Source organism: Bombus pyrosoma, linkage group LG14, assembly GCF_014825855.1.
Source record: "Bombus pyrosoma isolate SC7728 linkage group LG14, ASM1482585v1, whole genome shotgun sequence".
NCBI lineage: Eukaryota > Metazoa > Arthropoda > Insecta > Hymenoptera > Apidae > Bombus > Bombus pyrosoma.
In genome coordinates, this window is record NC_057783.1 from 5,628,434 (window position 1) to 5,656,430 (window position 27,997).

The following is a 27,997-nucleotide window of genomic DNA, read 5'->3' on the forward strand; positions in this document are numbered from 1 at the left end:
GGAAAGATAAATAGATGGTAGAAAATCATAAGCAACGTGGAATATTCTATCGAGGATGAATAACAAGAAAATTCGATTATAAAACGATTAAGTCTGTCGAAAAAGAAGAGAAAAGCAAAAAAGAACATGAATAAATGGAAGAAGACTGTAATTAACATAGAATATTACATGAAAGACTAATAAGCAGGAAAATCGGTTATAAAACAACTACTAATTCCTTTCCTCCTAAAAAGCAAAGAAGAAACGCGAAGAGATGAAAGATAGATGAGAGAAGGTTGTAAGTAACATGGAAAGCAAAAAAGTAAAAGCAAAAGAGACACGCGAATAGATGGAAGAAGATGATAACGAGCAACAAATATATCGATGACCAATTACCAGGAAACTCGATTATGAAACAACCAATTCCTTTCGAAAGAAAAAGAGAACAAGAAAGAGACAAGGATAGATGAAAGTTGTTATAAATAGATAAACGGAAGATACATAGGAGGAAATCACAAGAAGCAACAAATATTACGTCCACGATGATTTACCGGGAAACTCGATTATGAAATATTAACATGTTTCAAAAGAAGAAGAAACAGGAGTAGATAAATGAAGATCGTAAGTAACAATGAATACCATATCGAGGATCAGTAACCAGAAAAAATTGATTATAAAACAATTAGTTCTCTTCCCTTCGAAAAATAAATATGCATACACACGCACATGTTGAATTGAGATATCTTGCTTCTTTTCCGAAATCGATATAAAAAAGACATCAACACTTTGCGACCAACCCAATAAATAAATACTACACCACCGAGATGGAATAACTCGCAAGCATTCCTTTCTCGACTAGCGGCAACCAGCGCCAATTCACGCAGCATGCCGCACAGTCATCGATTAATTCAGCTGTCGAGAAACTAGATCAGAGAACGATGTGTTAAACACTCGTTGAATTCAATCGTTCGTCTAATCGTTTGGTCGATTGCAGCTCGCAAAGAGCCGATTCGGCCGCGAGTTATAAACACCTCGCCAAAAGGAGTAAAAGAAACGAGACGCGGAGACACTGTATTCGCTGGCCAAGGCTCCTTGGATTATAATTGCTCGTGAACCTTATACGGGGCGTGTTGCGATCGGAATCCGGTTCGAAGAGAGCCGACGAACAGCCAGGTTCTAGTTTTTTACCAGGATTTACGTGCGCCGCATTCTCATTCGGGATCAAGTTCTGCTGAAGCGGCGGATACCAGGTCGTTCTGTCGTAAAACCATGAGGAGGGTGGGCCACCCTTCTTCTCCTTCTTCGCGAGAACGACTACCCATAAATTTGTCCGGCATTGTTCTCGCCGTTTCGAGAAAACTTCGCTCCGGGAACTTCTCGCCGCAATTTATGATCTCTCCTTCACCGTCGATAAGCTTTTCCAGACATGCTCCAACGTCCAGACCAACGATCTTCTTCTTCTTCCTCTTCTTATTTTTCTTCTTCCTCTTCTTCTTCTTCTTCTTCTTCTTTTTCCTCTTCGTCTGTATCTTCGTTTTTCCTTTCTGGCTCGCTTTTTTGCGTTTTTCGGTTTGGTGCAATTGGTCCAAAGTCGTGGAAGTTGTGTAACACGTTGGAAGTTGGATCCTTCTGTTACAGTTTTTGCTCCAGTTTTATCGTTGTGGTTTATTCGCTTCTGCCTTTGGACAAGATGGCTGTGATGATGGAGTAATAAAACAGGACGCGCATAAATATGGAAAAATATATAGTATATTCAGAGTATAGCGCTTTCTACAGTACTTGATAGGTAAAGCAATTTTTTAAAAAGATACGAATCCGCATAAAAATGTTCTGTCCAATTATAATTCCCCACTTTTCTCCCATTGTCTATTGGCGGTTAGCTATGCCAGTTTTTAAAGTCCCTCGCTTCTTGCAAGCGTAACATTCTACAACTCGACTTTCAAAACTAAAATAGATTAACTGAACTAACATAGAACGTTGAATATTTATCGCTCGATCAATAATCTTAGATCTATCTTTCCCATAAGTCAAACAGAGAAGCAAATCCATTGACACAAAAAAAAGCAAATTGTAGTTGAAATTAAAGAATATCCAATATTACCCAATTGAAGGACTAAAATCAAACTTTTCAACGCCAAGTATCACATCTCTGATTCGTGAAAGCAGAGGAACATGGAATTTTTTCGCAGAAGGAGATCGTGTTCGAATTATTTAAAAGTAGAGAAGAATGGCCGCCTAAAAGGGAGTCATTCCACTTGAATAGAAGAGGTTCATTATAATTAACGACTTTCATACACCGGTTACTGTACTGTGGCCTTGCCCGACATCAAGTAACCGTGTCAGCTATTTATAACGGGAAAGAATCATAATTATTGTTCCTCCTCAGTTATGAATCACAAGTGTGTTCTGTTCCTCGATGAATTTATTGTTCTACGAAGTTTTGTCACCTAAGGCAATTTTACAACGCACCTTATCGCGACGCACTAATGAATTTATTGCGCCGCGAAGCTTCGTCATCTATGACAATCTTTGCAATAAGGAAAGAAAGCGAAGAAGAATTGGATGAAAGCAGGATGTTAAAAATAGGCGATAAAAATTAGCGAAAAATAGAAAAATTCCTGCACTGCGTGATTCTGTACACACACTAGAGAGTAAAAAAGTGTAATTGTCATTTTTCCTGGAAACGTTGAGAAAGTTATAAAGAATGTAGTTTAAGATAAAAGCACGACCATACTTGTAAGCTCGTTTAGTTGCAATTTTTCCCCCATGTTCTTCGGTTAATTAACTGGAAATTCATGTTCAGTATTATTTGCAATGATTGTTGCACGCTGCTTTGATAATCCCGAAAATCATCGGAACACGGCAATTCTTTCGTGATACAATGATTATAATCCAAGCAATTAGAGATCAATAATTATTTATTCTACGAGTAACAAATAAAAGTTAGAGCAAACTATCTTGCCATTTGATATTAAAATAAAGGAACCATAAGTTGAGTGTTAGGATTTTGATATTATAGAGCGGAAGAATGGAAAACTTGAATTTCGTTGTACGAATTTTTGACGAAGTTGGAACGTGTAAAGGATGCGTGAATGTTCGTTTGCACGGTCGTCAGTCCCAATTAAATGAGAGAGCTAATTTTGCATACCGATCGAGAGTATGTTTGCTAATTAAATGCACAATTTATCAGTGCACATGATAACCCTTGGTTAAAACCCCACGATAGCAACAATCTCGTTTGACGTAGCAAGAAATTGCTTTGAACAGTGTAAACAGTGGTCGTACGATTTCTAGGAATACGATCAATGAACGCGTACATGCACGCTAATGTGTGGTAGAGCGCGATAGAAACGCGTTTGAACGGTACTTCTGAGTTATCACTAACTTTGGAACCATACAAACGCTCTGAATTGAAAATTATTGGAAAAGTCAATTTGAGAAATTCCTACAATTTAATTAAAAAGACATTTGGCAAACATACATCAAAAAAGACAACATACGTTTTAATTAAAAAGAAGAATTACTTAAGCTTTCGCGATTATTGTAGACGATACTGTAAGTGCAAAAATTAAAACATGTTGCGTTTTTATCGTATAATGTACACGCTAATGGGAACACTGTAGTATAGAATTTAAGACCCGTTTCCATTTAGAAATAATTACTAACAGAGTTGAAAGCATCAAAATTACACAATGGCAAACTACGCATTATCTTCCTTTAAGTTGAACTTACTTAGCCGGAAAATTAGAAAATCTGTGAAACAACAAATATGTAAATAATTGCTAATTGTAAGTGACCGAGGAAGGTTTAACTATAATTTACTATTGATTAAACTTATATAGCGTTGTTAGGGTCAATCGTTCGCGATTACTGCGTGATTAATATTCATGTTGGCCGTGCAAATACGTTTCATTCGGTTGCGATGCATATTATGGTAGTTGCGGCGTGTATGCACGTGGCAGGAATTCTTTCGCACGCGCCTCGAATAAATTGCTTTCCTTGAATTTCGTGGAAACCCGGAAGAAACGGAAACGAATCGCACATCCGCCATGACGCAAGAGATTTAGTGCTAATCGCACTTGTAGAAAAGATATTTCTACCGAATCAGGTTATCGGATGACGTTGGACTCGTGTACATCTACACTGAGTCACAGTTATCTAGTAATTAATTGTTCGGATAATCGAGAACATATTGGATTAGTATGAAATAGGAAATGTATGTAAGTAAGCGAAATTGAGAATATATGAAACAGTACGAAGAAGGAAATGTATACGAGATAGTATGGTGAAATAATAGGAGGTAAAAAATGTGCGAAAAATAAAACAATAAAAACTCTGAAACAGTAAAATCGTAGAACAAAACTGGAAAAATTGTAACTTACAGTTACGAGAAAGTAGGTTATGATAATTCTTCGTACATTCTCACGCTACAAGATTATCGGTACATTTTATAAAACTTGTCACCAGACTGCGGATTTTTATACGGATTCATACCATTGAAAATATAATTAAAAAGATGGAACTTCGATGGAAAATTGGTTCGCATACCAAATATTATACAAAGTACACGTATATATTTTTCCGTATTTATGTGCGTTTTCTTTTATTATGATCGTGCAATTTCGCACATGAAAATTCCCTATAAATTCATCACGATCTAGTTATCACGCTGATAAAACATCTGATAAGATATCCTTCCGCCTCAATGACTTCGGCAAATTCTTTCGATGATTGTCGAAAAAATGATCGCGACAGGTAACTTACTTTTTCGTAAATGGTCCACCATAAGTTTCCACGTTTCTTTTACAGTCTTCTTGTCACACGACCCTAACTATTTTTCAACAAAAAGTTTTATCTTTGCGTTGTCTCTTCCAACAAACTTTTTGCAAATAATTCTACGGCCCGCTACATGGAACAGTCGTTTCTTGCAAAAACACAAAACTTTCGTTTCGTCAGGATAGCAAGCGAGTTGTGCGAGATTCTGAAGTCGCAAAGTATCATCGTTGCTATACTGCAGCGCGAATCGAGGAAAATCACGATTTTATCTCGGCGTTCGCGGTTTACGTTTCCAAGTGTTTGCGAACATTTATGCCTCGGTGGCAAGAACAACACCGTTTTTACTGCTGGTGCAGGTGCTGCGATCGGTGAAAAGCGTTACAGCTGGCACGTTGCCCCCGAAGAACGACGATTGCCAACGTAAGATCGTAATTGCCATCTGAAAAGGTTACGCTCGTCGACACGTTTTCGGAAATCGATTCGCGGAAAACAAACCCGCTCGAAACTCGAAACTTTCGCAATATATCGCGCGATCGACGAATTTTTATCGAATTCGCCAGCAGAGTTGCAGGCAATTAGCAACTTTTTTTTTAACGAATTCATCAGGAGAACTCCAGGCAATTAACAACTTTTTTCACGTTAGACTTCTCAACTGTACTTCGTACAGAAATTTCATTTTTACGGTTCATTCGTAATTTTTGTTTTTCAACGGAGGTCGGTTGCTTCGTTCTCCCCCCCCCTCTCTCTCTTTTTTTTTTTATCAAAGGAGGTACGGAGCTTTCCTCGTTTGATAACCGACGATGAATTTTTCCCATTTCCTCTTCCTCTCTTTCGTCGTGAAACGCATCGGAAATCCCGACCGGCTGCGAGCCCATAACGGTCAGGAATTCCAACTTAAATTTTCCGCAGTTTAATACCTCGCTTTTATTCGAACGATCCTGTCTCGGTGATCCTACGTGTCAAAAGTTTTTCAGCGATAGATATCCTAGTGCGGCAATTACCAAACCGTGCGCCAGCTCTTCGTACAATAAAATAGTTCCCCTGTGACCTCTTCTTCCTTTGAAATTCGCGGATTATTTTGCAATGAATTCGGCATAACGTCTATCGAAGAAGATCGATCAGAGCGTGGGTCGTCGACTAGCTTGGAATTTTTCAAATCATTTTTTCGCTTCACGAAGAACTGCTGCTTGGTAAAGCTTCTGAATATTTTTCACGCCAGTTTCCACCGTTACACCTCTGCGGAACTCGCAGAGCATGACACGACGCGAATGAGTCCTTTTTCCGTTTATTTTCAAAATTCTCTCCGATACGAAAACTATGATATTAAAATGTAACGTAAAAGCTGTCAGAACGCGAATGTCTGCCGCCTAGACGACAGTCGAATGTCGCTCTTCTTATGCGCTACGAAGTTTGCGCGTGCATCAACAGGTGTGACCCACAGACAAATAATTTTCACGGCGTACGATACTCTTCTACGCAGGTTTTACCATTTTTACTTTTACCATTTCACGTTAACTTTAGCTTCTACCATTGTTGGCACATTATTGTCATTGCACGATGCTTGGCGCGTGCGTAGCTCCCGAAAGATCTAGACGACGCGACACAATTTCGCGAACACGCGACCGCGAAACTTGCGGGAAGCGAATGGCAGGCGACGAAATTGTGGATCGTCGTTCTCATGAACTTTTTCTTCGGTCACACGCACCAGATCATCGTTGACCACAGAGTAGACGGTTGGTCGCCTCGCCGATCGCCACGCATGTTTTCACGACCGTTTCTACGCCATTTTTTGACCATTGAATCACTCGTCGCGTGTCGTTCTTCGCAAGGTTGACGATGTATGTACGCCTGTTTTACATTTCTCGTTTTCGAGAGACGGTTAACGAAAGAGACGCGTTTCAAATTGTCTTGAACGCGTTAAAAAACGTACAAACACCGGTAAACGCGATCTGATTGTTTCAAATTGGCATTTGTGGATTGTCAGCGAATAAAAGAACTGCGCGTAATATTTGTTCACACAACTCACTTTATGGAAACGTCTCGCACACCGATGTGAATATCGCTAGAAAAGATCGAAGAGTATTTGTTGTAGGAAAAATATTGCAAATGTGAAGAAACAAGTTTTTCAGGAGGAAAAGGTGACTGGTGTATCGATGTAGTGCATATTAAGGAAAAAGAAAAATTTATCTATAGAAAAGTCTGTATGTGCCGCTTATTAACTGTAGAGAAAACTCAATGGTTTTTATTCCTTTAGATAAATGGCGTAGATAAAAGCCAAGAAACAGTTGTCTAATGTTTAATGGCAATTATTTTTTTATGGTTGGATGCTTATGACACCTAGCATTATTAATAACTATTTAGAAAGGGAAATTGCACGTAAATTCTATATTGTAGTATTCTCATTGGTACGTGGAACATTTTCCAATAAAAAATCGAAATTCTTGAATTTCAGCACTTACGTTGTTTCCTACAAGGCCCCTCCGATGCATCTTTAATCGATTAGGTCGAAGAAAATGGAAATAATAAGCTGAGCCATTGTGTTTCTCAATGTACTGTCGCTCAATATGTACAAGTTTCCCTGTATAATACAATTACATTCGATTAATTGATGATATTTGATCGAAAAAGATGATTTTCTTCTCTTTAATACGTTTTTACATGGAAACCATTCTTCTTATTTTTCTTCCTTTTTTTATATTTACATATTTTTTGGTACCCACTTCAATTTGAAGCTCGAAAGAGGCCACGCTAGAAACTTCCTCGCGAAAAGAAGCACTCTTCTTCAAATATTTGCACGAAGCATCGGGAATTTCTCTGACATGGTTGACGATCGTAGAAGGAGCAAAAGAGAATTCTGCCTGCTACTACCGTAAACCGCATCTCGGTCAAAGCTGAAAGTCCATCAACCTCGAGGCTGTCTCTGCGAGGGGCCTCTCGAATACGACGATATATTTTTTCTCTTTATTTTTTTTCCCCCCCTCTTTCCTTTTCTTGAGCGCGGGCCAACTCCCGAATGAGCCGAGAGAAGTCCGAATTAACACCCGGCTAGCAATTAAAGCGACCGACATTCCCCGATGCACGAGTCACGAAGAGGTAGCAGTTCTTCATGTAGTGGAAGAAACTCACGCTACCGACACAAACGACGAATAATGAGATCGACCGCACGAGAGTCGAAATTTAATATAACGACACGGTGCATTGACACGAGAGATACTTGGAATATTTTAAGAAAAAGATATCACTGGATAATTAAGGTAGTAGGTTACTTATAAAGGTATTAATATTGCGGAGGATATCGTGAAATTTAAGTATGAATGGAGGTTTTGTTCGTGAATACGTGGAATATTTGAAGAAAAATATATCTTTCGATAATTAAGACAGTAGGGGGCTACGTATGAACGACGTTAAAATGCATAATGTAATTTGGAATGGAATGAAAATTGACGTGAATAGGGTTTTCTTGGTGAATATTTAAAAGATTTAAAGATCGACGTTGGAAGCTGGTGGTAATGGAATTTGTTAGACGATAGAGAAAATATTTATGGAATAAAAATGGATAACCAGATCCATTGTATGAAAGTCGAAGCTTAATGCAGCGTCGCGACGGTTCTTTGACACGAGGAATATTTGAAATATTTTAAGGAAAAGGTACCACGCGATAATCAAGACACCAGGTTACTTGGAATGGTATTAATAGTGCAATCTGGGGATATAATGAAAATTGATGGGATTTTGTTGGAATAGTTGGAATATTTGAAGACAGGAATATGTGCGCTGATATTCAGAGTATTAGATTTTCTACAAAATATGCCGATAATATGAACGTTCGAAGGTTGGTGATAAGAAATGGTGTCAATGGAATTTTGTAGATGATAGGAAAATATTTATTTGGAAAAGTGGAATAATGGGACCTCTAAAAATGTAATATAATGGTAGAGCGTTAATACGAAGAATATTTAGAATATTTCAAAAGAAAAAATATCGACGAAGCATTAATGTGATTAATGTTTAAAATTGATAGTAATGGCATTAGGTAGATAATGGAAAGGCTATCTAAAAAAGAAACAATAAGATCGATTATGTTATTCAGTCCGAAACTTGATACAACGATGGTGCATCGACACGAAGAATATTTTCGAGAAATAATCATTTCTAGATGAATTTGTCCGGAACTTAGTACGAAGACGGTAAATTTCACGAATAGAATAGACGTAAAGTTAGAACAAGAAATATCCTCAACGTGAAAAATCGTCGGGTTAGTACGATATTGCTGAGCATAAAAACCATGAAAGAAATATAATCTTCTTAGAACTTTACAGGCCATGAAAATCATGAAAGCAAAATAATCTTTTTGAAGTCACCGGTTTAATACAGTTTCGCAGGTGATCAGAACCATGAACGAGAAACAATCTTGCTGGCATCGCGGGGCTAATAGAATTTTACAGGCCATCAAAATCATGGAAGGAAAACAATCTTTTCGAAATCACCGGGCTAATACAATTTTGCATATCATCAGAGCCATGGAGGAAAAATAATCTTTTCGAAATGGGTATGGTTGATAGAATTTTGCGGATCATCAAAACCTTTAGAATCGTAGGGTTGATACAATTTTACAGATCATTAAAAACATAAACGAGAAATAATTTTCCTCACATCGTAGGTTTAATAGAATTTTCCAAGTGACAAAAACACGAGCGGAAGATAAGCTTCCTGACATCGTAGGATTGATAGGACTTTGCAGATCATCAAAATCATGAAAAAAAATATTCTTTATAATCCTAGGGTTAATACAATTCTGCAAATCACTAAAAACATAAACGAGAAATAATTTTCCTCACATCGTAGGTTTAATAGAATTTTCCAAGTGATTAAAACACCAGTGGAAGATAAGCTTCCTGACATCGTAGGATCGACAGAACTTTGCAGATCATCAAATTCACGAAAGAGAAATAATTTGTTTATATTCGCAGGTTTAATATAATTTGAAGGATCATTAAAAATACGGACCACAAAATAATTGTTGTTATTTCTGTATTCAGAGATAGGATCATATTAGCTATTATTTTATTCTTTGGATAAATCTATCACACCGTTCTGAGCCGAAAAACATTTCTTACGCGGACTAGGGATAAAAACAAAAGGACATCGTAAACCTACCGATTATATCTATCGATTGTATCTAGAACTATCTTCTAGTTGCTATTTATTGTAACTAGCGCATCTGCGTATGGATAGCGAGCGCGAACTCACGTTGTCATTTTCAGCAATAATCTTCCTGGCATCGTGGAGTAAATACAACTTTGCAGAGCATTGAAAACACGAACGAAGAATAATCCTTTTGAAATAATAATATTTGTCACGAGGATGTTACCGCAGCGAGTATCGCAGTCACCGCGTTCCTATGCATACGCAACTCTGGTATAATGATGCCTGGAACGAGGCGCAACGTGACCGTAGCAGTTACCAGCTACGATTACAGCACGAAATTAACTTTCCACTCGGGACATTGGTCGTTAAAGTAATTAGGAACATGAGAAAGACAACCTACCACTAGTCCACGAAACGCATACGAAATTCGTTCTTTCTTGCTCTGTTTTTCTATTCACGCGTCTGTACGTCGCTGTTTACTTACTGTGCCTGTCCATAGCGAATCCCATCGCGCGTCTTATTTCTGAAACGTTCGAAGGAACAATTTATGAGAGAAGAACCTCTCGGGAAGTTTCTCTCGCTGAGATTAGATTTGCAGCAGTTTTATCTTCTTCAAATAACTTCTACGAATCGCTCGATCAGTATTGTGTATCTACGCGCGCAGCTTGGAATCGCAACGTTGCGGATGCTCGCGAGCTTCTTGCTCTTTTCTATCATTCTAAAGCCATTTACTCTTCTCGTTATTGTATCTGGGCCGTAAGAAAAATTCTTTTATCGCGGACCGGTAAAAGAAATATTAAAGCCATTTATTTCCTTCGTTATTAACCCTCCGCTGGCAATATGGTTTTTCACTAACGCGCTGCGCATAACGGTTCTCTCATTCCGTGACCCGATTTCTTATTGTTTTCGGCTGTAAAAAAGCTTGGAAAAAAAATACACGCGCGCTTATTACACTCCTTAATTTATTATACGAGCGATGCTTTAGCCAAACGTTTAAGCTTTCCAGCAATACAAATAAAAGTTTTGTCGATTAATCTCGACAAATCTGAGGAAGAGTTCAGTGCCATTAGGTACAAATTCTTCGGATTTTCTAATAAATTGTGCACCATTCATGAAACTGGTTTGTTAACGACCGTCCGAAATTATCAACGTAGCAGCCTTGCGTTCTTATCTCTCGCAAGTGGGCCTATCACTGAACGAACAAGTCAGCCCTGTGCAAGTAACGCTGGAACAGCGAACCAATTAGCTCGGTCTATTGTTTAACATACAACTGTTTAATACGAGGAAAGGGGAAGGTTCGGTTGGAAGTTCATTAAATTGTTGTGAAATGAAAACGGCTCTTCGAGATCAACGAAACTACAGACAATGCATTTGGCACGCTGACTGTCTCATTTCTGGAACGTCATCGAAACTTGCAACAGTGTTACAGGTTCCTGCGGAACTTCCTTTTCTCAACCTTTCCTCTCGTCCTTTCAGCAACTGCAACTTTTGCGAAAGTATTTTACGTTCCAAGATTTCTTAGAAAAGATGATCTTTCCAAAAACACTTTCGCACAGACTTGTAGATCTCAAGACACGGTGTAACGTTTATTTCAGCCAACGCTTGATATCTTCTGTCGTTTACGATGTATAAATACTTGCGTAAAAGGACCGACTCCGATAAAAGGGTCGATTTATCCCTTGAAGTAAAGTACTGGCACGTACGAATTACGGCTACGCTCTTTGATAGGTCTAACGAATTGGTACTGTTTCATCAACATCGGCGTGTATCAGTTCACCGGGATTCCCTTGTTAAAGAAGAGACTATTTTCTATCGCGTTTCATATCTTTCTTTTCTTTTATGGACCTTGCGCTACATGACATTTTATCCATAGAACACACTGACGAAGTTCATGAATATTTTAATGGACACTCTGTATATTTACGATAATTAGAAGCGTTCAAATCCTCACGGACTTACGAGCGTAGGGATCAACACCACCGCTTCTTTTTCTCTCTCATTTTCTCCTCTTTGGTCGCTCGCGTTATGGTTCCTTTTGTGCCTGGCTGAATGCAGCCGTGCACTGCCGCCTCCACGACAAAGGAACGGGCCACTCAGAACGTCATAAATATTGAAATCGAAAGGAGTCGAAGAGTTTGTTGGCCACCCGCCTCCTCTTACGATCTGCTCTCGTTTAGCCCGCTGATATATTAATCGGTTAATATTCATTACAGCATTACGCTGACGCGAAAATTTCGTCGTTCGTTGGCTTCACTGCCGAGCTCTTAGCCTGTGTATTTTGCAAGATCGATACGAAAAGCGAATTTCGAAACGTATAGCCAAGTTTCGACATCGCAGATATCTCTTGCGAGTTTTAGATTCAGAATTACGATCGGCTTATGTTTGTTTTGCTTACTAATTATTCGCCAAGAATATTATAAAGCTAAAGGAGTATAGAAAGCAAGGAAATTGAGCCATTTGGAAGTTACATTAAACCGAATTCCGAAATTGGAAAGTTTGGAACAGCGACAACGTAATAAGTATTAATTTTTAACATGTATCTTGAAATTTATATTTTATATTCATTTTCATCTATGCCATTTTTTGCGACGAACGAATTTATAGAATCACGTGGTCTGTTTCTTGGAGAATCGAATATTTATTGGATATCTGGACGATGCAATTGAGAAATTTACAAAAAGTGCACCTGACTGGCTTGAATTCCGAATTTCCGGAAAGCTCAATTGTCAGCTTTATTGAATCACCAATTCATAACGTTTCATACAAATTTTCTACACTTTTAATGTTTCACTTTTCGGAAATTTTATTATCTTTTCTTATAAATTTTTTTATCTTTTTTTGTAGAAAAGTACGTGGTTGAAGATTTAATCTTTCTTCGTATTATTACGTTTATTTTCCACATTTCACGTCGATTCGCTCCATTGTATTAATAATAATCAATACAATTTGACGGACCAATGTTCATTTAACATACGGTTCTCGCAACGATTTAGCCAAGAATTCGAAGAAGAATTGAATCGGCTCGGTAGAATTCCAACGCAATCTACGCTTTCTTTGCCGACAAACAGCACTGTATTATTTTCAGTTCAGCAACGAGCATAATCGAGCAGTTAGGAAGATTAATCGCGTAACGAGTTGACCCGCGCGTGAGTCGGCGGCGCAGTTGCAATTTTCCCCGCGTGTACGATCGATCCTTTCCACGAGCACAGAATTCCTCCCTCCGGCGACGCAGGATTTTCGAGGACGCTCTTGTTCTATACGCGTTCCATCTACCCTTCCATTGCCAGTGCTCGATTTTTATTCCCTACTCTCTTTTTGTCTCTCCTTCTCTTACGGTTTCAGTTTTTCTTTTTTTTTTTTTTTTTAATACGCGACCCGTGCGCGTGCCCGGTGCTCGTGCACGAGCCGAGGTCGTTAATTTCTCGAGTGGTGCCGTTAGGATCCTGCAGAAGCCCGCTACTCGTAGTGTTGGACTGATACCGCGTTCATACCTATCGATAATACCTTACGAATCTCGTATGAAAAACGTGGATCAAATCACTATTTGAATAATTAGCATAGGAAAACTTCAATGCGCATATCGCACATTGTGTAGAAAGTAATTTTAAATTTCGTTATCACTTTGGAATCTCGTTGAAATCGTAGCGAAATGGAATTTTCATTGTTATATGGGTAAAAGTTGGAAACAATAGTTAGCATAGAACATTTTTATGTACATATTGTACGTGTTATGCAGAGTATTTTTAAATTTCGCTAGAGCTATGTGTTATACGAAATATTTTGAAATTTCATTGGCATTATAATGAAATACAAATGTCACGATTATATTGGCAAAGTTTTGCAAGCAATTTGGAAATGTATAGAGAGATCGCAAGATGTAGTACGTTACAAACGTACAAGATAAATGAATAAAAGGTATTCGAACACCTATAGAAATCATTTATGAATGTATCATGTGTTTTGGAAATTTCATTAGCATCATACTGCAATACGGTTGTTGCGATAATATTGATAAAATTTGAAACCAATCCAAAGATGTATATAGAAGTTATAGGATACATATTGCATGCATATAAAAGGCACTTAATAAAAATCATAAAATAAACTAATGAAAAGTATTATGACACTTGCAGAAATCTCTTATGAATATGTCAGATATGAGTGTGATACGAAACATTTTGAAATTTCACTATCACTACAACGAGACCCGGCAATCATGTTTAACATTGATAAATCTCAAATCAAATTTGACAATGTATACTCCATAATCTCAAAAATCAATAATGTATTTATTTCAAGCTTTGTCAACAGAGTAATCATGATCGCCCGAGCGTGTACCATTGTAATGATAGTGAATTTTGAAAATGTTTTACGTAACACATACAACACATATGGAAAAGTCTCCTATAACAAAGTGATCAAATACTTTCGTGAGTCACTGTAGCATATCAAATTGTTTGAGTATCATCAATTCAGTCCCATCACTAGGTACACGAGTCGCTGATTCATCCGTGCTCTCGCAGGTGATCTCATCGTCTTCTTTCATCGTCGAGTCCACTGAACCGGTGTTTGTTCGTCTCCCTCCATTTTTTCTCTCCCTGGTCTGTTCCCTTTCGTTTTGTCTAGGTGTTAGGGGAACCCCCAGCTTCCGGTAGAATAACGTTCTCGCAACTCTGGCTGCGGTTTTGTTCCACGGAGGAGAGATACTTTCTGTCCTGTGTTTTGCGGACTTCTCGGTTACTTTCATTCCGCGCGTAGGTTTTCTCATCTGGTCTCGGTGTCGTAACCTATGGAAATTATCGTTCGTCTGGATACAAGTCGCTGTCCTTTTTGCGACGTCCGATATCTGATAGTTTGCTCTGGTCGTTCCAGATCTCAGCCGATACTTTTGGAAATTCTTTTCAAGTAATTTTTCATATTTTATCCGATCGATAGATAGCGGTGCGATTAATTTTGCAAGAGAGATGGAAACGAGAGATTTTCCACGTTTCAAGTATCAAGTCGCTTCATAAATTCCAACTTTCTTCTTAATTTTCAAGTTCAAGTTTTAGTAAGCAAGTTGCAACTTTTCCATGCAAACTTCGAAAGGATCGAGAAAGTGAGAGAAGAATGGCAACTGGAACTTTAAATAAGCAATATGCAAAGTGAAATAAAGAATTTTCGGGATTTCAAATATTAGGCTGTCTCATAAATTTTTACTTTTGTTCTCTAACTTTCTTCTCTGACTTCGTTCTCATTTTTACCAAACCTTGGTATTTGTTAATTATCCACTTTCGTAGTTTTCAAGTTTCAACGAGCGAGTGCAATTTTCTTATGCGAACTTCAAGGAGATTGAGAAAGTAAGGGTAGAATAGAAACTGTGAATAAAGAACATACATGCACATATACGTGGAGCTGTATGTTTCGTGAATTCCAATAAAAAGAAGAAGGAAGCAACTGTGGCAACTGAGAATATTAATTTAAAGACATCGATGCGAGAAATTGTTTCGTAATTCCCGTTTCAAAAAGAATTTTTAAAAAGGAGGTTGACCAGATCCTGGGCCACGGGGATTTTGTAAATTAGAAACAGAAGCTTTGCATCTCTCAGGAAACGAAAATTTATTTTTCCATATATAACGTCACAACTTCACATTTTCTCATACATATTATATCAGAGTAAAACATGTTATTATTCTCTCTATTCTGCATCATGTCCAACTTTTTCCTTCTAATTTTTAGTAATATATAGCACTGCCCTTTATCTACTAATTTGAATAAAAATTTCCCGAGTTTCGCAATAATTATAGAAAATTGAGGTGTATAACGAACCTTACATTTTTACAGTCTAGTAAACCGTAAAAGTTCGTAGTACCTCGATTTCTTGTAACTACTGTAAAGCACGAGAAATTTTTATTTAAATTAACACTGGCATAGCTGGTGATAAAAAGTGCACATAGGAGCGTACGAAGTAATGTTAAATTCAAAATTTGATATCGTGAAACACAACTGCCCTAAATGAGGAATAATAGAAAACGAGAGAGAAAATGTTTTGCTGCAATTCCAATTTTCTCTTTTTTTTTTTTTTTGTTGAGTTAAAAAACGATTCAGTACTTTATTCTTCCATCCTTTCAAACATTATTTATTTCCAACTCACAAAACACAGTACGATATTCCCTCCAGATTATCTTTTTTCTTAAATACACGTCAGCGGCGTAATTCCAATGAAACTTGTCGAGGTTGAATCACAGTCCCGTTACATCCTCGATCCACGTTTCTCTTATAAATCGCGTTAAATATTACGTCTGTCTCGATCTACGAAACTTCCATACAAAAAGAATCCCGAAAAGAAATGAAATGTCTACATCGTTACTTGTATGACTCACTGCTGTACCAGCATCTCAGAAGTTGAAACGATTTTGATCACTTTCGCGATTTCATCCAGCACAAACGTGATTAACGTTCGATTTTCAGGAAATAAGTGACTCGCTCTTTTGTTCATCGACGAACAAAGAAAGAAAAGAGAAGCACACGGTATCAGTAATAGTAAACTCGGAGACAAATTTTGAGAAATAGAAATTGCAACGTGTCGTCTCTTTCCTCCGTCTCCCAATTTTTAATTTGACCAGTTGCTCCGTTGCTTCTGAATGATTTACCTACGTAACAGCATGAATGAAAAAGCACACGTAATCTGTTTGCCTGGCAAAACTTTCGAATATATGCTCGATGATTGGCATTGCATGTTTATTTCTTGCATTATGTTGCATTCGTATCTCGTTACATTCATCGATAAATACGAGTCTATGGCGCATTGTGCAAGCAGCGGAGCCGCGTGGGAAGCGTTAATGACTTTCTAAGCGCTTACATATTCCTAGACGAAGGACAGTGGTGGACGGCCGCGATTACCGGAATGGCCTCGCGGTGATTTTACCTCGTTCCAACCGGAGAAAGCCGTATTCCACTATTACGCCTCGTTCCGAGACTCTGACTTATAACCGCGTTACGTGTTAGGTACCGTAATATCGTCTGCCCTTCCTATCTGCATAACTGCCTCCCTAAATTACTCGCCTTTCCACGTGTAAGACCATTTTTCATTCCTTATTTGGACGTTAGGAGGAGAACTGTTAGGTGGAATTCGCGATGTACGCATTGCGGTCGCGCAAATTGCAACATTTGTATCCCCGAGTTGTCGAATTCGCAAACGCTTGAATTTTCAAGCTGTCAGATTTTTAAATCTCCAAACGTTCAAGTCCTATCGTAGAATCGTGTGTGGTTTGCAAAGTTTCGAATCTTGAAATTTTCTGACTTTGAAGCCGCCTGATTAAGAACTTTCGAACCTTCCGAATCTTAAAATATCCAAAATTCCGAGCTTTCGAATCTACGAAACCTGCAGATTTCCAAATTTCCCGAAATTTACCAGCCTTCGGGTGGTAAAACGTGGACATTTTCAGGCTTTCGCGTTTAGAGGCTGCGAAATGTTTTCAAAACCTACGATCCTTCAGGAACTGCGAATCTCCTTAAAACGCGTCATCTTCAGAATATCCGAGATTGCTTTTCCATCGCCTCGCCGTTCAGAATCTGCATAAATCTAATATCAACTGCCATTTGAAGTTCTATAAATGCGCAAAGTTATATTCGATCGAACGTTTCTGATTCTATCGATACACGCATTTACGTTGCAAGGTAGCGAGAAATCATGTCTCTGAAGTACGTAGACACGTTGTATTTCGTTATCGCATAAGAGAATGGTAAAAGAATGCTTTTCCACATGGTCTGCTAGATGACAGATAACATTAGACAATTCTAAACTTGGATTTATCGTCTTACAGCGTTATGCAATACTTGTAGCACTTCACCTGGAGCTTTATTGGCTTCCTTCATACAAGTACACCCCTTTTCTTTCCTCTACGCATCACGCTTCCCTGATCGTGTAACAGAAAACCATTGGCTTTGTCTCGTTCTTCAATTCAATCTCTTTATATTCGCGATTAAAAAAAGGAAGGCTAAAAATAATTAATTACAAGGAAGACTAGACTCCTGAAATATCTTCAGTTCATAATTTTCTTTCTTTATCTTTTTCCGTTGCTTTTCTTTTCATTTAAAATTGCCATAACTCACCGACTGCTCGAACGTTCCTCCACGTCCTAGGATCACGTTTCCTTTTCGGACAATGTACCGGAAGCTTCCACCGTCCTCTTCGTAACATGTCAGTCTCGCCTCAAACCTTGCCGTGTATTCAACAACCGAAACAATTTGGAATTTCAAACATCGTCAACTAACACGTTTGCCGCGGGGATTCGCTTTATCTACAAAATGATAGAAATTAATTGACAGAACGTGAGAAACTAATTTGCTTCTTATCGTTTCATTAAGAAGGCAATCGTTCGTCTTTCTTTTTTACTATTTTTTTATTACTTTTAGCTTATTAAAAAATCAGTAGAATTTCGCAATTTGTTTGATGCTCAAAGTTTGCCAAAGAAGTTGGACCAGGCTAGCGTTATGAAAGGAATTAATTTTTGCAAACCTGTTCGAGCGGCCAAAAGAACTTTCCTCGTCTAAAAAACTTTGCAAATATTTAATCCATCCTTTTTGGTAAATTTTGATCGTTCAGTGGGCTAAGTTGGGGTGAATTACACCTTTGAAAAAAAGTGTAAAAAAAGTATTGCTGTCTCTCGTACATTGAGAACCACTGTGTTTCGATTTCTGCTACGAATTATTGCGACATCTTCGCGTTTCCGCGATTGTTTAAAATTCTCGAAACGAAAGTTCGCGAGAAAGATTGCAATTCTAATGAAAAATGATGAATTGCAAATGTATCGATTGTTCCACTAATTATCTCCGATTTCTCATCTCCTCCATTTGTTCGCGCCTTCCCTAAAAGCGTACATCTTAAAGCTTCCTTTCGATTTATCCGACATTCATCGATTGGAAATGTCGCTTAATCGCGAGTAGCGAGAAGAATAATTTGCGAGAAATTAAGCGGCGATTTGCTTTAATCGCAACGTCGATAAAGATTTCTCCTAACGACTCGAGCACCCGTTTGCACGGTGAATAATCTTGTTTCACAAACGAAAGCGCGCCGCGGAAAAACAAAACGAAAAGGGGGCGAAAGCTGCGTGACAAGACTAGAAGCGGAAGTGTCTTGGGGTTTTTAGCGAGGGAGGAAAGCGCGAACCACTTTGTCCTCGAAAATAATGAGATGTGTGTCTAGCGGACCTTGGAAAAACGAAGCAAAGGGAAAAGAACGACGCGAACTCGAGTTACAAATCATGTGGATCCTCTTCAATGGACTTTTTTCTCCACTGCCGTCCCTCGTAATTTATCACAAAGGTATTTCCTTACCCTGGTATATCGAATTTCTTGTCTGCAAATGAAAAACGCTATCATTAAACGAACAAACAATTGAAGCGGCAATTTTTATATCGCCAGACTTGTTTTTTATTTAGTTTCTGGATTAAGTACATGGTGGCTGAAGAAAGTGTTCGAACACCTGTAGAAACATTTTATAAATATACCAAGTGCGTTGTATGGTACATTTGGAAATTTTATTAGGACACTCGAGTATCATGATTATCCTGGTACAGTTCAAAACAAGTCTGAAAGTTTATAAAATGTATAGAAAGGTTTCGCGGGAATGTTAAATTCTGAGTTTAACATTCGTTTATATCCTCCTGCGTGTATTCTTTATCACTGGGTATGTGAATATTAATTTGAATAGAAATTTTCTGATTTTCTATTGAAAATTACATTAATAAACGTAATATTCAATGGAATCACATTTAACGTTCATTATACGTTCTAAATAACTATTCATGCTGTAGTTTCATCTCTTATTAAATATATTAGTAATAATTGTCCATTAAAAATTTCATAATTTTTATATACATTTTCAGATTCGTTTCGTATTGTGGCTTGTATTTCGTTATGATGCTGATGAAACTTGAAAATGTTTAATATAAGGGACATAATATATTCATAAAAATCTACATGCCATTTTTATGTGTTTTTTTTTTTTTTTTATATTTTCGCAACATATATCTTGTAGTTTCTATATACGTTTATAGATCGGTCCCAAAATTGAGCAACGTAATCACGACAGTGCTAGCGAGATTGAAAATGTTTCTCATAGCACATACGTGTAATATGAACATAAAAGTTTCCTATGGTAAGTGTTCAAATACTTTCGGATAGCCGGTGTGTAATTCTTTGTAAGTTTGCGGTGAGCTAATAAATCGATAACATCGCGTATCAACGAGCAACCAAGTGGAAATATTCGATGAAAATACATGATGTACCAATATTTACCGTACTGAAAGTTAATGGATTTCTTCATTACAGTAATAGCGATCGCCTCCTTTGGGAATACAGGAAGGAAGGCTGGGATAATAACGTGAAAAGCGACTCGGTTGGGCGGATTTAAAACCGTTTTGCTCTTGTTTTTCGTTGCTTTTTTAATACACCGTGAAACAGCCTTGACTCTTCATTGTACTGGAAACCTTCATACAATTTCTCAATCGTTTTCTTGGTACGGTAGAACTTCAGATACTAAAATATAGATTAATACAACAGTCTGTTATCGGAACATTTATCAGTGTGAATGCGAAAAAGATTATCATATTTTTATTCGACAGCTGTCTTTCTCTATTTCGTCGAAAATCTTTCTTTCAAAGTTGCTCGTGTTATAATCTTAGAATAGAATTTCCAATGATATTTGAAGAAAGGATGCGCGTGGACGACCAAACATACCATGTATTTTAAATTATCAATTTTTGTAAATTATTATGTCTCAGCTATTCGGATAAGCTCCGCTGTATCGACGTTCGTAAAATATCAGTTTCACCTAACACTGAAGTATCGATTTAAGAAAATTGCGTTGAAAATAAACGATCGAATTCATTCGAAATCCAAGTTACTGTCTATCTATGTTTATTGTTTAAACAGCGCGCGTTAAGATTAGCTCGCAGAATTTTATGCAAATTATGTTTCAGAAGGTAATTAAGAAAATGGAACCTAGATGGAAAATCGTTTTACATACAATTCCCCGCTCTAGTTATAATTAATTCAATCTACTTGCGTTGATTTTAAGATAAAAAGTAAATATTCAAGATAAGAAGTTTCGCTTTCGAAACTTTCGTCAAGATGATGAAGATATGTTGATTATTAAAATACGACGAATACTTTGATTAGATATTTCAATTAGATTTCTTACTTAGATTATCTTCGTCGTTTACGTGTTCAAGCGTTTCATCAGAAAGGTGATCTTCCGCCAACGTTGCTGCTTAGTCCTCGTGCATCGTTGTGAACCGGAAATCGACTGAGCACGGAGGTCGAGGTTTTCTCGTGTTACAAAGCCATGGTTACGTTGTATCACTGCATCGTGCAATGGTATTAAGTACACGAGAAATGACAAGTAAAAATTATCAACCACAAACAGTCGAACATTTTTCCGATTTCTCAAACAAAAATATCAAATTCAAACGTTAATATATTTCATCGTTAACAGATTTGGAGTTGTCGAAATAAATATTTTTTTAGTAGTCTAATTGTAAAATCGTTTATTATAGAAATCCCAATTCTGTCATTTTAACCTTATTCGTCATTATCTTAATTTATAAATATCCTTCGTACATATAATTAGTATTTGATTGATATAAAATCGATAATTTATCGTTATTGAAGGAGAAGAAATTCTTGTTTATCGCAAGAATTTCATTTCGCTAATTTTAATCTTCCTCGTTGTTTTTTTTTTTTTTCAATATAAAAATATCCCTCGTGTATATAATTGGCGAATGATTAATATAAAAATCTATTGTGGTGAATAATAAAGGACGTGGGTCAAAGAACTGCGGTTGGAAAATCCTTTGAATAATTAAAGAAGGGCATTACAGTCAGGTGAACGCTCGTTGCACCGGTGCAACAGACTCACTGTCGTCCAGGGTTTCGATCGATTTCCCAGTCATTGACCTCCACCGTGATTATGCTAATACCCTGTCGTAGGTTTCTATCGTGATCTTTTATAACATCTACGTTACCAATCATAAGCATGAAAAGAAAAAATACTTTAATCTTTTTCCACAGCTTTTATCTTCTGGTTATTATTTTGCAATTTCTCAAAAGTATTTCTAGTTATTATTATAAATCAAGTGTTTCAAAAGTATCATAGCTCAATGTAACCGAGCTGTCTATTAGAATTTTCTATTTTTCCTCTGTTTTCCCTTTCTCCTTCGTGTCTCTATTTATTTCGAAATAATCAACGAAGGAAACATTTGTACAAATTTACAAATATTATTTTTCTTCCGTCTTCGTTTCTTCTTAATTCGCAGAGTTTAAGATGTTTCGATAAATGAAAAATTTTATGCGAAGTTGATTTCGTTGAAGCAAACGTCTTGCGATGGAAACTGGACTTCCTTTAAGTTCACTCTGCTTCTTTTCGCCAGTGAAAAGAAAGGATTTCAGTGCGGTTTTGCTTAACAGATTACACAGCAGCCTTCGGGAGACGTACTAATTTATCAAACAGCTCGGGTTTTTCCAAAGTTGGTGGATAGCGGACAGCAAAAGTATGAAAAGGATCCACAGGCGATACAAATGTTCACTATCTTGGAAGTTACGGCGATACAGCCAAAACACGCGAAGGGAAAAGTAGCTAGAACGTGTCGTGAATAAACACCGCTTTCCTACAACTTTTCCTTTACGTAAGGAAGGATGAGAAATATTAAAAGAATCCATTCTTTATGTCCTAAGAGATGAATTTTGTTATTTCTATCTCGCGAATCGCGTAGAAAAGGAAGTATTCGTGGAGGAACGCAGAAAAGATAGACTTCAGAAGTGGATGTACAATGTTGCTCATAAGCAAAGCTGAGTCAGGACATTTACTCGTTACGTTTGTTCGAAAACTAGAAGGAATTTTATTTTATCTTATTTTATGTTTTAGATCATACAGGTACATTATTCCAAATACCAGACATGTATTTCAAAAGTGACACGACTCAGAGAATTGTTTCAGAAAAATTGAGAAACTATTTGGTAATGCGCAAATAAAAGAATAAACCCTGGAAAGCAAATGTTAGTTTTGTAATTTTTCATTTAGATTTTTAAAACACCTATCGCAAGCATAGGCATAATTGTTCTAAATTTTATAATTTTACACATTTTTTAAATATTCATTGCCAGATACTTGACTCAATGAAATTCACTTTGTAAAAGATCCTTATCAAAATACCGTGAACTCTATTTAGGAATTAACAAGGAGAAATGAGGATGCTAATTGCTGTAAGTTTCTTAGTGTTCAAAAATGCGTCCATTTATGATGGTTTTATACGTCGCAAACTTTCAACGGAAACACACATCGTCGACTATTCCCCCAGGAACGATTGCAAGAACAAGCACTTCCCTGCGTTCCCCTGATACAAACTCGCATATAAAAGCGTTAACGACGCTCTTACTGCTCACGCTATTATCACTCACTATCACTGACTAGCTCTCTGTCCCACAATTCGTAGAATTGGTTCGCACTGACCTCCACTAAATTGCCCTGTTCACCACTGAATCTCTTTTCCGTCAGACGTTGAAACAATCTAACCGAGGTTTTTCAATTTTCGTAGATGAAAATCATCGTGAAAAATACGTATAAAAGATATATGGATAATTTAAACCAAAAGAATCATTCAACCAGGAAAAAGCGAACACGTAGTTACAGTGTAGTTGCAAGCTTTCGTTCCATCATTTGTTCGCTAAATAAATTAACAGAACCGTGAAAAATTAATCAAAAGTTTGTCGCAAAATATCTACAGCGGTGTGAACAATATTTTGCAACTTCTCTTTACGTTACGACAAATAAAGAAATAGAAAGACACTTGCATACGTTCAGGGCTCTTTCGTGCACGATTATGTTAATTATTATGTACGATATATCATCATAAAGAATACTATTTCTCGGTAACTTTGAGCTTTTCGACATCATTAACAGGATGCGACAAAATGTTCAGAAATAATTCGATTGGTGAATACATTGGTAGATAGCTCACAATTGCTTTTATTTGACTTTTCATGCAGGATAATTCTCTACCATACAGTGGAAGTAGAAAGCAGATCATTCTCATTGTTATTGTTGAGAAAATACAAAGTATAGTTAACACGAGGAAAAACGGAAAAAATACGAATATTAGTGATCGCTTTTTAGTGACTTCTCATCGATACAGATACGTCATCGTTAGGAATCGTTATACAGTTCATGATACATTTATTATGTATATTTCTTTAGCTATGGTAACACGAAGAGAAATATACTTGTTTGCACCGGTGTAGATATTTTAGGAAAAAATTTTGTTCAATCTTTTACGGTCCGATTAATTTTATTTAGCGTTTAAATGTTGGAATGGAAGCTCGCAACGAGTATAACTGTGTTTATTTTTTTCCAGTTGAATAATTCTTTTGGATAAATTTGCCCGATTGAATGCACCGCGGTGGAAAATATTTCGTTGCGACCGATTAAGCTTCCAGTTCGACTCTGTAAATTAAAATCAACTAGCCGCAGAATGAAAAAATGGATGAACTGCTGCTCGAGCCACGAATTACATGGCTCGTTTCGATCTGACAAAATGCCCCATTTTTCAAGATATTTAAACATTAACCTCCTGTATCGATATTGTTACCATATCGCAGGGATAATATTTCTTCGAATAAAATATCAAATTTTTTATTCGCGCGTGCAAATAATAAATGGCTGTAGCTGTTTTTTTTTTTTTTTTTATTTTTTATTTCATCGCAAATAAAATATATAAAACGTTAGCTACGAGTATTATTAACGTTTCACTAGGCTGCCGAGTTTTATATAAATTCATATTTTTGTGAATACAGTGTCCATACGAGCGTACGAATAATACAGAAAATTCAGTTTAACATAGTTCGTAACATATAAATATTATAAAATATGGATAACAATACTATAACATAATATAATAATATCGTATTAATCGACATGGTAGTTTAAGCATATCCGCGAATTATTGTCTTTCATATCTGAACTAGGAACCAAAAAGACAATTTTTCAACAAGACGATGCTCCTATTCATCTAACTGCCACGATAAATACGTGGTTTCAAGATTTCGGAATGAAACCACTACCATGATCAGCATTATGTTCTGATGTGAGCCCAAACGAGAATCCGTGGGGAATTCTATCAAAAAGTGCTTCACGGATCGAGCGAAGCCACCTGCAGAAAATATCGTTGAATCTAAAAAAAGGATAAAATCCGTGTGGGCGGATATTGAACGCGAAACTTCAAATGAGTTTGTGCATAGTATACCTGTCAGATCAATAGAAGTAATCAGAAATAAAGGAAAATCCAAGAATCTATTTTTCACAGGCAAAAGTATAATTTTCCGAGGAAATTTAATTTTTTCCATACTTTGAAAGAGGAACATTCCTGTTCCTTGTATCTTCGGTTTTCTTCTGTAATATGAAAACCATTTCGCCAACTTTTGTTCCAATATCACGAAAGATCTAAAATATACAAATATAATAATATAAAAATCTAAGAATAGAGTTGAGTTTATATTTATTCGCTATATGTGTGTAATATTTTACAATGTTAATTTCGTTGGTCGGAAATAGAAAAAGTGAAACGAAGATCTATATTTGGTATGGAGATTGGAGGTAATCGGCTCATAAAACGCCAGGAACAATTCGTATGCAAAAGGAACCCTTATCAATACGTCGGGACTAGTTTCTAAACGTAGTGCATCGCAAAGTTACTGGTGCAAGCTGCCGCTTGGCATATCGAGGAATCACGCGAATTCATGTGCACCGGTGGATTTATTGCGGTCGTACAGTCTCCGCAAAAGCTGCATGAAACGGTTTAACCTGACCATGCCGTGCATTCGATTCTAACAGTACATGTCGTTCAAGGCGACATGTCGTAGTAACTGGACGATTGCATTCGTGGCACATTATCTTTCTTATTTTCACCAATGCAACCGGAGAAATGAAAATAAAAATAGAGATTTATTTCACTCAGTGAACGTATCATAATGACCGCTTTATTTTGAATATTTTATGTATGTAAGTATGTAAATAATATGCATTCTCTTCATATATGCAGCTACAAGTTTCCTGTAATTGCACAAACATTGGCCAAGGTGCTTGCTAATTGCGTTATGGAAAATTTTGTTCCTATTGCTCGTCTTTCTTCAAAATTTGAAAATATTTCAAACTCGCAGAAACACATTTATAGAATATCCACTTGCGCAATCTTCTCGCGAATTTACTGTATTATACGAAACATTTTAAGATTTCGCTAGCATCGCGACGAGACGTGATTATATATCGATAGCATTTGAAACCAATCTGAAATATACGGACAAGATATGAAATACTAAATAGTAAAATAAAGGTACATTCCACAAAATTGACAAGTTCCCCCTTTCCTTCGAAATTGATTTTTTTAAAAACAAGCTTAGAGAAACAAAGAGGCAGATCTTTTATTACCAAAGCAAAGCTTCTAAGGATACATCGATTTCTTTCGAACGGTTATGCTAATCGTTTGACGAATGCGTGTTGCGCAGGATAACCTTGACGGTCATGTGTGTCCTGTAGAATGTCTACCGCATGGCGCATTGGAAAATCAATGCAGCGGTCCACGGGTCTTAATCCATCGCCGACCGGTCATCGACGTTTGATCCATTTTTCCCAGGAGTAACTAGGAAATAAATTTCCCTCCCTCCGTTCTCATTACGTTCACCCTTCGACCTGGCAACCCTTCCTGACCTACGTCCTACATCCGACCGTGTCCTCGTTTTCTCCGTTGTTCTCGCCCTAAAAAGCGGTATCGGGGTTGCAGATGGAAAATATGCTCTTTAATGTCTGTTCTCAGCTGCTTCTCCTGCTCCTCTTCTCTTCCCTTTCACCGATTGTTCGCTCCTTCCGTGCTTCACCTTTTCTTTTTTTTTTTTTCTTCGTCAATGACGCGCTATTTTTAAACTAGCATAATGTGCAACGATCTTCGTGTAACAAATAATTTTAGGTGTACAACCGGGTGTCCTATTTAACTCTGCCGTGCTTAATTACTCTTTTATTTGAGATGATAGAGAAAAATATTTGCGACAGAGATCGTACGGTATCGAAAGGGGCGTGCTGTGCCTTTTTTCTTTTTTTGATCTCGCTATGATCTTGAAATGTCCTGTAAAGGTGACATTTAAAAATTTGTTAACGGATGCCTGGATTTTTTTATTGCATATTCTTCTAGCTGAAATTTAGACGTTTTCGAAACACTAGAAATTCCTGTCTTCTACCTTATCCACTATCGAGATATAAATTTTAACGTTCTCTGTTAAAGTCATCGGCCTTTGAAATTCTAAACTTTTAAATAATTAGAAATAATAACTTCTAAAATATTTTTAATCGTTAAGTAACAATGACTCTACCTGTTACTCTCCGCACTTCAATTTTCCTTCGCTGAAAATATTTATACAGAATACCCAAAATAAAGCGGTCGTTAGGATGGTTTAGTGGGTGGGACAAATTTCCAGCTGGGTTTACAAAAATAAGAAATTGCAGAAATGAATCCTCGGTCTAACGATCTTCTTTATAAAAAATTATTATGTATGATGTTTTAGAACAAATTAGACTAAGAGATTTTAAAAGAAAATCTGCTATTGCTCGATATTTATCTCTACAAACGTGACGATGATCTTCCTTTGTTGCAGGAATGTTCACTGTTGTGGATGGTGTACCAACGTTCCAGTATTCTTTGGCCCAATGGAAAATAATCGCGACACATTACGGTGGATTGGCTGGCCTAACGTTCATTGGACTTCTCCTGGCTGCGATTTTACCCTGCGTAGGCTTGTTCTTCTGTTGCTGCAGATGTGCTGGCCATTGTGGCGCCAGAAGTCAACCCTTTGACAAGAAACACGATCATTGTAGGAAAGTGATGCTGAGCATGGTGCTCATTGCGGTCGCTACTATTATTCTGTAAGTACTTCCTTTCCTTACGATTTATTTTAATCAGACTATATATTCAAAAAAAGCTTCTACACGTAGAAATATTCAAGATATAGTCTTCACGATACTTAATGGATGAAATAAATCTTCGTAAAAGTATGAATTTCCACGAATATC

At 37.1% G+C, this 27,997-nt stretch overlaps 1 protein-coding gene and 1 long non-coding RNA gene across 9 annotated transcripts in view; one reads left to right on the forward strand and one right to left on the reverse strand.

Annotated features, from left to right (window-relative positions):
* The window catches only part of LOC122575259 (prominin-like protein), a 69,425-nt gene that overhangs the window by 26,820 nt on the left and 14,608 nt on the right, over window positions 1–27,997 (forward strand). For all 8 annotated transcript variants that reach the window (XR_006319372.1, XR_006319373.1, XM_043743960.1 and 5 more), the window contains exon 2: window positions 27,583–27,850. Coding sequence is in view for 6 of the 8 variants with exons in the window: in XM_043743960.1 (XP_043599895.1) it covers window positions 27,583–27,850 (268 nt within the window). In the remaining 2 variants the exon portion in view is untranslated. The remainder of the gene's footprint in view (window positions 1–27,582; window positions 27,851–27,997) is intronic.
* Window positions 24,667–27,688, reverse strand: LOC122575263. The gene is made up of 3 exons (XR_006319375.1): window positions 27,557–27,688; window positions 25,185–25,381; window positions 24,667–25,112 (listed from the first exon to the last, which is right to left on the reverse strand). It is a non-coding gene; the product is annotated as an uncharacterized LOC122575263 (long non-coding RNA).